General features: G+C 41.3%; 1 protein-coding gene across 1 annotated transcript in view; it reads right to left on the bottom strand.

Annotated features, from left to right (window-relative positions):
• Positions 1–9,979: 9,979 nt before the first annotated feature.
• Positions 9,980–10,787, bottom strand: part of pkn1b (protein kinase N1b) — a gene marked incomplete at both ends in the record, with an annotated part of 20,683 nt that continues 19,875 nt past the window's right edge. Inside the window, 3 exons of the mRNA XM_080855740.1 lie at positions 9,980–10,183; positions 10,475–10,555; positions 10,697–10,787. The exon at positions 10,697–10,787 is cut by the window's right edge and continues 17 nt beyond it. Coding sequence (XP_080711866.1) covers positions 9,980–10,183; positions 10,475–10,555; positions 10,697–10,787 — 376 coding nt within the window. The remainder of the gene's footprint in view (positions 10,184–10,474; positions 10,556–10,696) is intronic.

The following is a 10,787-nucleotide window of genomic DNA, read 5'->3' as shown; positions in this document are numbered from 1 at the left end:
CTCCCTATCTCCCTCTATTACCTCTGAGTCATTATCACTCGTTATTTGAAGCATCTTCTCTCTGTCCTCTCCTTCCTGTAAAACGTGTCTTTTTGTGGCCTCCTTGTCTAGTTCCCCATTCGTCTGTGACAATGGTTCAGGAGGCTTCAGCCAAGGGACGAACATTAGCAGGAGCTGAATGGAAAAGCCACTTTTGTCCTTAACAGTATTTGAGTAAGCGCTGTGTGGAGTAAAGAGCTGAAGATTATTTTCTGGTCTCTGCTCTTTCCCCTTTTTATCAGAGAAAAGACTCTTTCCTTCTCTCTTCTTTCCATGCGCACGTACATATGATATAACCATATGCATGTCCTTTCTTATGGATCCACAAAGGGTTGTAAATACATTGTCTTGCCACCCAACACTCAGGTCACATCTGCAATGTCTGTTGGCCAAAAGGCACTGCAGTTGGTCTTCAAGTGCTGGTGTGGAGAGAGAGAGAGAGAGAGAGGGAGAAAGAGAGAGAGATTGAGAGAGAGAAGGAGCAAGTTGAGCAGATTAGCTTTAAAGAGACTGAAAGAGGCCACTGTAGAACCCGTGGGTTTGAAAAGCTCTCATCAGTGAACCATGACACACTGCTGAGGCCAACAATGCCAGCTGAAAGGTCACCCAAATTTCCAGTGAATTCAGATGAACATGAAAGAACACTAAAGTAATTATTTGAAAATAAATTTGAATGGATGAAACTTTGCATTACATGACAAAATGGGTCTTTCAGGTTCCACACAGTGATGTGTAAAGTTGTGTAATGTTGATCTGCAACACCAATAATCACAGTTCAAATTATATCGTATGCATTATCGTATGTCTTACCAGTATACTAGTTGGCAACCATTTTGGAGTTGGGAGGATTTTTCAACCTAATACAGGTAACTGGTGTTGATGCTCTTTGCATATGCTTGCATACAGTGGCTGTGTCAATGCACTGGGTTCGAGATGAAATGGCACTGGATAACTCTGCAAGATGTCTATGTTATTGTTGTATGTCTACAGTAGCCTGTCAGCTCTTTTCTCCTGTCTTTAGTCCATTAAAGAAATGCATAAACACACGCAAATGTCTGTAAACATGCAGAGAATGTCACTAGCTGAGGATACTGAATGTGTTGTGTTCTCCACTCCACCCAACACCACAGCTGCAGCCCAAACTGTCTGATCTCAAAGCCAGTGGAGGATTCATTTCTGGACTTTTAGGAGTGATAAAGCGATGGCGCCCTCTTCAGGGCTGAAGATGACATTTCAGTTTGTACAGTTTGGGTGCATGTGGAAAGGAGGGACAGACAAGGGCCCCATGAGTTCAAGGCCAGTGATGCCCTCAGAATAACGAACATAAGACGAAACTTAAACAGCGGTAAGACAAACGCTATGAAATATGACAATATGCTGTATGATTTTAAACTAAATAAATGGAACATTTATGGATAGCAAACATATAAACTGTACACTAACACGAACATCAAACAAGCTCAACACTCAAACAAACACTAGCATCCAATCTATTCCAGGGGCAGCATACAGGCTGCAGTGGCGGGTCACTCAGGTGCCCCATCACAGGCAGCAAAGTCACTTCCTGCCCCTGTCAGATATTCAGTGCCAGAAACAAAACATAAAAAAAAAATCTTCTAACATCTCTCACAAAAAAAACCAATAGTAATTTACACAAAGCATTCATTCAGAAAACCACTAATTGTAAATGAGCAACAAAGTTGAAATAATAAATCAGACAGGGGTTGTCTATGGGCTGTCTATGTATATCCACCAGTGTCCGATGAAAATGCACACTGCTGATACTGTAGCTCCATGGAGCCCAAACAGCAGCAACTGCTTCATCATCTTGCAACCGTTACGGGTACGTCAGGGAACTCTCTGTCACTGAATTAAGACCTTTCAGAGTGAAATACGAGAGTTCAGTCCCTATGGATCACGTCAGCTGTGCCATTCTGTGGCCCTAAGTTGAGGAGACAGTGGTTTATGATGCTGCCAAGGGCTAAAATCAAGGGTTGACCATTCAGTGGGACTCCACCTGCCTGTTCCAGAGGCCCTCGTCTCCAATGAGCAGACTGCACTCACATAATACTCTCACACAAGTCTATTCACTAATTAGTATCCAGAGTTATGTGGTGGTATCTATCCCATTCATTCTTCCAGCACACATAAATCTGCCCTCCCCCTACAGCCACATGGTCCTCGTCACTCTGTGTAGAGTACTGTGGGCATAACTACACTAGCTTTCCGTCCTTCAGTCTCCTGGTTTGGTTTTCTGTTTTGGCTATAATATGGCTTCTGGTTCAGACAGATATCTCAACCCAGTTCCATTCCGTTCCTATTTTGTAACATCAACCCACAGGCTTGTCTGTATTCCCGTGGCTCAACTGGTGCAGCAATGTGATAAAAACACCAAAGCAAACATGTCTAATATAGTTAATTACATGTATTTCCCAAACATAACTGCCATGCGCCAATGCAAGTGGCAGCATTTTTTTTAGTACTGTTCCCACACTGTACTCCTCTAGGAGCATAGTCTGGGTGTTGTCTTTTCTCTCCTCCCCTCCCCAATGTTATGCTGTAATTCTTCCCTATCTTTAGCCAGTTTCGCTCTGGCAGGGGGACTGCCAATGAAAACGTTGGCTACAATTGAGTGCATTTACATTTTAATGTTTATTAATGCACACTGTCCCTCCCTCTTCATCAAATAAACAAATCAAATCAAATCAAATCAAATGATAGTATACAGCAATAAGAATTAGAATTCTGGTCTTCTTCAAGTTTCACCAGATGTCACTCACATGACATCATAGACTAAAATGTTGCGAGAATTCTACTTTGACCTGAGGATTCTACTTTGAACATTAAAATTCTACTTTGACATAGAACTCTCACACTTGAATCTTGCTGAGAGAGATACAACATTAGAAAGAGCTTGCTGCCCACGATATTTCTTCATATTGATTACTTATTCTTGTTTGCTTAACTTGATTAATTACCTTACATATTTAATTGATTTATTTTGTTTAATTGCTTATACAGCATTTTTTACTGAATTATTTGTACCGTAGGCTTTAATTTAGAGGTGAGTTTAGCATTTGTCAGTAGAAAATAGAAATGGCTATGGTGAAGAGAGGCAGTGGCTACTCTGGCAGAAAGGACGAGATGGAGCTGATCAGAAGACACATGAGCTGGGCTGAGCAAGTCGACCTAGCTTACCCACTGGAGGAGTGTGAGTTTAAAAGGCAGATAAATGAAAGAAATACACTCTCTTGTTTTGGTAATATTTCAGTAAACTTCTGTTACTGAACATCAACTACAGTGAAACCTCAATAGGAACCAACCACTACACTGTGGCTAATTCCTGTGGGATATTTCAATAGGCTGGAGTGAGTGCTGTCTGACTGATCCTCATGAGTGCATGGATGATCATCACGCGCCCCGGAACATGCCAGCAGAGGCCAGGCCTAAGGACATAGTCCTCCTGGACCAGGATCAGGACAGCTTGGACACAGAGTGTAAGTTCAGAAGGCAGATTAAAGAAAGACAGGATATGGTGGATAGGATGTTCTAGTACAGAAATGTAGCTATGTTTTAGATTTAGCCGTGATGTGTAATGGTATTTATACAATATTTTGTGCTTTTACGGAAAGACACTTGTTTTGGTGATATTTCAGTAAACCACTGTTATTGAACATCAACTACATCAGCAAAACCTCAATAGAAACAAGCGCTTCATTGTAGTTAATTCCTTTGGGATGTTTCAACAGATCGTTGTGAGTGCTGCCTGCTTGAGTCCATGGAAGATCACCATGTGCCCGACAAGGAGCCAGCAGAGGTGAAGCGGTCAGCAGACAGGGTCTTCCTGGACCTGGCTCAGGACAGCTGGCTGAAGCAGTCAGCAGACAGGGTCTTCCTGGACCAGGCTCAGGACAGCTGGCTGAAGCAGTCAGCAGACAGGGTCTTCCTGGACCAGGCTCAGGACAGCTGGCTGAAGCAGTCAGCAGACAGGGTCTTCCTGGACCAGGCTCAGGACAGCTGGCTGAAGCAGTCAGCAGACAGGGTCTTCCTGGACCAGGCTCAGGACAGCTGGCTGAAGCAGTCAGCAGACAGGGTCTTCCTGGACCAGGTTGAGGACGTCTGGAACACCTTTAATTATGGTGAGTTAGTATGAGAAAGAAAGAGGTTCTTTGTAGCAAAGAAAAACTGCCATAAACCATTATCTTCATCAGATCATCAAATTATTTTTTAATTTATTCCATCCAATTGTTCACTACCCTTTGTAAATATACTGTAATGGCAACAGATCCAGTATCTGTGACATTTTCTTTTGAAGCACTTGTGGAAAGAATTGAACGCGTGCAAAGCTTAAAAGTTGAAATTTCTTTATCTTCAGGTATCTATGTACATACATAAATAAATGATTCCTACTTTCTTTCTTTCTTTACAATTAAACGAGCACGGTCAAAAAATTGTATATCTTCGTGCTTCTCTTCTTTAACTAAACGGTTGTCTTCAAAGGTCAAAAAACCTTGTGTCAAAATAAAGGTCTCTATTTATGGCTCTAACATATACTCTGTGACCTTACTCATCCTGGACACTACATACTGATTGTAAAGAGTTGAAGGTGCTTCATTTGTCATATCTTTTCAATTGTAGGGTGGCTGGACACTGTTGGACCAGGGTGGTTTAGGGAGGCAGATGCGGACATGACCCCACTGGAGCAGATAGAAATACTGTCAAACCTCCTGCCCACAGGTGAACATTCACATTATTCATGTATTCATTTATTGGGGATATTCTCTTCTATTGTTGTCTGGTGTTCCCCTAAAAATCTGTATAAACAATTGACTTTCAAATGACATGAATATCTTAAATATGAATTTATTTTCGAAATTGACATGAATATCTTGAATATTAATTGAATGTGTGTTTGTTTTATATGTTTTTGCCTGACAGGATGTGCAAGCACTCGGTTCACAGGGTCTGTGGACAGGAGAGAGAGAGTTGAAGGAAGCTACTGCTACGTTTACTCAGCAGTTCCAGCCGTGTTCTGAAACAGCACATGGGAAGGGAGTGGAAGGGGTGGAAATAAGGAAGGGGGACAGGAGGAAGGGCAATAACAGGCAATTCCTTACTATGTGGAGATGCCTTAGGGGTTACCCAGGTCAAAATTCAGAAAACTGTGGTGTTGTTTTCTATCTTTTGAAACTCTGTGGAGAACAATTCATGGTTAAGGTTAGGGATTGGGTTTGGTCAAGGCGATGTTCAGTGTACATTTAGAAAGACTGAAATTGTATTTAAACAAACCATTTGTAGAGTCCCTGTAGGGAGACTATCCAAATAAATTGTTAAATGCTTTAATTGCGGTGCTCACAGATGTACTCACTTGCTGCATTACGTTTGGACCTTAGGGTCACATCTTCAATTCTTCATCTTCAACATCTTCATTTATTTCAATTTTTTAATAATGCCCTACAATTGCACTTAGAAATAATACAATTATTCTAAGATGATCCAGTGTGGTTGAGGATTGAATGAACTCTTTAATTCTATGCATTAAAGTGTATCATAATTGCAATGTAGCTCAGTTGAAGGAGCACGGATAAATACTAAATGTGTCTAAATGCATTAGTAAAACTAGTACAATTTAATGCACTCAGTTTTCACAAGGGGATGGTGGGATGATTATCATTGCATTCTTTTGTATTTATATTTTCATAGATCAAATAAAATGTTTTCTAAAATTTCTTGAATGTTGACTTTCTGAGTGACTGATTTTTTTGTCTGAGTTCCCTGAAATATTTCTACACTTTTCACACACTAAAACACAAACATTCCTGTGACGTTAGCGCCAGTCACACACACCCCAGCCAACCCCTCCACACACAAAGAGATTGCATTTACATTTCATACTTAAATAGTATAATGCCCTTCAACACATCATATACAAAAATATTGTATATATATATATATATATATATATATATATATATAGACACACACACACATATATAAGAGATTAAATAAAATGTACACTACATTAACAGACTGTTATTATTTTACGAATCTGAGTGTCTTATTCGAGGACAAATACAGAAATAATATGCTTATAATTAAGCGATATGACACTGTTCGTGGGGTTGGTAAAGGACATCCCCCACGGCTGTGAAGAATATACATATAGTAATATGTTGGCGAGAGAGAATATTGTTAGTTATACTTTTCTGATTTTAATATAATTTGGTTGTTTTGTCAGTAATGGTCTTATCTGTTGTCATGTTTTATGTTTTGTGTGGACCCCAGTAAGAGTAGCTGATATTTTGCATCAGCTAATTTGGGATCCTAATAAAAAGTAAAATTTGCACATATTTGAAAGGTTAACAGACCAAAGAATACAAATGTATTCATACCCATTTAGTGTAAATTCATTTCTAGTTAATCTAGACTAGAAGTTAATGTTTTTAAACTAATTCATATATTGAAGTGAACTTGTAAAATAACTAATGTTGAAGCAGCATTATGGAATTTTGGCTTAAACTGGTGAGCTAACTACTTAAAAGGCGAACACTCGAAACACCACAAACAGCCCACCTGGCACTGATAAAAGCTTGCTAACATGCTAACTGGTGTCTTTTGGCAATATTGTTTGCAATGTTATTGTTTGCTACAAAGACTTTTCTCTCATTTTTGTGGGGTGTTACATCCCAGACCACAGAACTATATAGTAAATAGCCTTGATAGCTAGTGGGAATGGCAGGTTGTGTATATCTCTCCTTCGCATGACCATATACCATCAAAATTAATTTAAAGATGATACCAAAAGGAGCTGCTTATAAAAACATACCTCCAAAAGTGGCAAATTGTTACATCGTGTTGCTTTAAATAACAGTTTTACAGTCATCATGACATTTCAATAATGTCAACCATTGTCTGGCTGATATCAGCCCATTTTTATAGCTTAGCTTGATTTTATTCAAAAGACCAAAAAGGTCTGCAGATACTCTGGACAAACTGAGTAATTGAGATGACATTACTGAGCCATTGGGATTACATGAAATGGGTCTTGGTGGCGGCCTCTGTTGTATTTTGTTGTTGTGTTGTTGCTGTTCTTCAGCTGAAACACAGATCCTTGTAAGTGAGAGCTTGTAAAATTCAGGTAAATGGACTCACTGTGTATAATGGCACTATAAGGCAACTCTGACAAATGTGCTCTTTGCCTCCTTTTCATTTTCTGTGGATTGTAAGATTTGTCACAGGTTGCTACACAATGCATTTGGCAGATTACCTGGCAAAACCAATTTCAAGAAGACAATGAGGAGAGGAGAGTGGACAGTACCATGGAAGGAAACAGATTCATTTTTGGCATATACGTAGGTGTTAGATCTGTGTAGAATGCCAACCTCCGTTTGCCTAACAAAAATACTCCTGTTCCTTTCAAGTAATTTCCCCCCAACAACACCCGTTTAATATTTGTATCCATCAAATTATAATAGTGTGTGTGTGTGTGGTTTCCCCCATATCTTGCAAGATGTTCTTGAAAATAACATGTAGTCTCTTTGACAGTGCACGAAGCTGGCTGCCCACGGTTTTGCTTCATATTGATTACTTATTCTTGTTTGTTTAACTTGATTGATTAACTTTTATACTTAATTGTTTTATTTAGTTTCATTGCTTGTACCACATGTATTTGAACAGTAGGCCTTAATTTGGAGGTGAGTTACGTTTAGCAAACTGAGCATTTGCTTGTAGAACATAGAAATGGCGATGGTGAAGAGAGGCAGTGGCTACTAGGGGTGTGCCAAATAATCGTCATGACGATGCATCGCGATTCTAATTTTCACGATCTACTGCATCGATTGTTGACGCCAAGTATCGATTATTAATTAAAAAAAAAAAAAATTTTTTTTTTTTTTTTTTTTTTAATTGTATGAATGGTTGGCGAACATCAAGCATTTCCGGCCGCGCAATACTGCGACAAGTCATTCATAAACAAAACATGCAGTGTATCCAGTAATAATAATATTTGTGTTAAGTAACCTCCAAAAGTCGTTTAAATAAATACAGCTATGTATGAACTGAGTTGCTTTGAGTTATCAATTGAACACACTATCCAGATCAAACACAGCCAGTCAGCCACTGGTAATGGCTTCATTTTTTTCTAACAGTGTTCAGTGAAAATTCGCAATGCATCGCAATGCATCGCAATGCATCGCAATAATTCAAGTATCGCGATGCATCGTGATAGAATCGCATCGTGGCATGTGAATCGTGATACGAATCGAATCGTGACTTCTTTGGCAATACCCACCCCTAGTGGCTACTCTGGCAGAAAGGACGGGATGGAGCTGATCAGAAGACAGATGAGCTGGGCTGAGCAAGTCGACCTAGCTTACCCACTGGAGGAGTGTGAAGTCAAAACGCAGATTAATGAAAGAAATACTCTCTCTTGTTTTGGGAATATTTCAGCAAACTTCTGTTACTGAACATCAACTAGGCCTATAGTGAAACCTCAATGGGAACCAACCACTAAACTGTGGCTAATTCCGGCTATACCCTAGATATTTTAACAGGCTGGAATGCTGTCTGACGGATCCTCATGAGTGCATGGATGATCACCACGCACCCCGGACCATGCTAGGGGAGGACCAGGCTGAGGACAGCTGGGACCCAGAGGGTAAGTTCAGAAGACAGATTGAAGAAAGACGGGATACGGTGGATAGGATGTTCTGGTACAAAAATATAGCTATGTTTTAAGATATACCCATGATGTGTAATGGTATGTATAATATAAATATATAAAGTTGACGGAAAGACACTTGTTTTGGTGATATTTCAGTAACTTCTGTTATTGAACATCAACTACAGTGAAACCTCAATGGAAACAATCGCTGCATTGTGGCTAATTCCTGTGGGATATCCTCATGAGTGCATGGATGATGATGAGGGAGCCGATCGACTTCACTCCACCATGTCAATGTTAATGTATTTTATACAGTTTTCTGCGACAGACACACAGTGTGCATCACATAAGCATGATTGGTACACCCAATAACACAAACAAGAAAAAAATATCACATGAAACAATCTCAACATAAATCTAAAAAGAAAGGAGCTCCCTCTGTCTGCCTGGGGAAGGCTAAAGATGAAGGGAGCAGGACAGTACAAGCGCAAAAAAAAAAAAACGGTCACAAAAGGGACCGTGTAGGAGCGGAACACAACACGCTCCTTCAAACCAGCACAAACACACACAGTTCTAATGATCTTTTCACGTCCTCCCTTCTGATTGTACTAAATTGTGGTAGGTCAGACTGCCCTCTTGTGGCCATAATTTGTATTGCACAGGGAGGAGGAGAAGCATATAGGGCATAATGTGTGTGTTACTGAGAAGGGGAACTGTATGGACAGGAGGGGATGAGAGAAAGAGAAAGAGAGTGAGAGAGAGAAAGAGAGTGAGAGAGAGAGAAAGAGGTTGAAAGGGAGAAGTTCATATGAGGGTAATGGTAAGAGGGTATGGTCTCCATTTATGCCATCCATCTATGTGCTATGCATGACCAACCCCCCTCACCAGCTTACACACACAAACACACACAAACACACACACACACACACAAACACACAAGAAAAACACACACACACTCCCCACTCATCCACTCATCTTTTACATAATCTGGATTATGGATCTTGGAGGGGCTATACCCTCCCCACACTCACTAAACATTTCTGATATGGAGGCCTTTCTGAGCAGCAGGCATTAACCCCCTCTCGCCCGTCCCTGTCCCCTGACGTCCCCGCTCCTCGTCTCCTTCCCCCCCACCGTCATCTTCACAGTAATAGCATTCTGCATGGGAGTCACCCAGTCACAGTGAAAAGACAGGAGTCCACCAGGATGGCGGGCCGTGTTGCGCACACAGCCACCCCTCGTGACTCCTGACCACTGGTGTACCCCTGGCGACGGGTCCTAGCACAGGTCGGAGACGTAGTCAAAGTCCTTGAAGCAGTCCTGGTCCCTGCGTGAGAGATTGCGCCTCTCGCGGGGCGGAGTCAGCGCGGCCGCCTCGGTGGTGAACTCGGCGTCGAAGTTGCTGACGTCCTCCGGGTCGCAGATGGCCGGGACAAACGGCGGGGGAAGACGGCGCTTAAGGAGAGACTCCCAGTCCATGTTCTACAGGAGAGAGAGAGAGAGAGAGAGAGGGAGAGAGAGAGAAAGAGAGAGATAAAAGCATTCAGACAAATCAATAAGGTAAAGGTAGGTTTAAGTGGCAGAAGTGTAGAGAAAACATGAGAGACATGATAGGAAAATCACAGCACAGGACAGATTGGATGAGACTTACAGCAGTGTCACGGATAGACAGACAGAGAGGGAGAGAGAGAGAGGGAGAGAGAGAGAGAGGAAAGAAAGAGAGAGAGAGAGACAACCAGAGAGAGAAAGAGAGAGAGAGAGAGATGTTCTCACCCTGAAGAATGGCTGCTTCTTAACGTCCTCTGCATCTTTTTCACCTGAGCCCAAACGTCTCTCCGGGTTCCGTCTCAGCAGCTACACACACACCACCAAAAACAAACACACACACACACACACACACACACACATACACAGGAACAACATTAACACACCTTTCAGAAAATAAACCTCATGCTGACATACTGATAGTTTAGAAAGTAGAAAATGGCTTCTCACCCTTCTCATGATACCAATGGCCTCGGTGGAGAGGAATCGTGGATAACGGACTTCATCATTCACAATGCTGTCAAACACCTCCTCCTCATCA

This window comes from Sprattus sprattus (genome assembly GCF_963457725.1).
Source record: "Sprattus sprattus genome assembly, chromosome: 18".
NCBI lineage: Eukaryota > Metazoa > Chordata > Actinopteri > Clupeiformes > Clupeidae > Sprattus > Sprattus sprattus.
The sequence above is the reverse complement of the archived record's forward strand: the minus strand, read 5'-3'. Positions and strand labels throughout refer to the sequence as shown.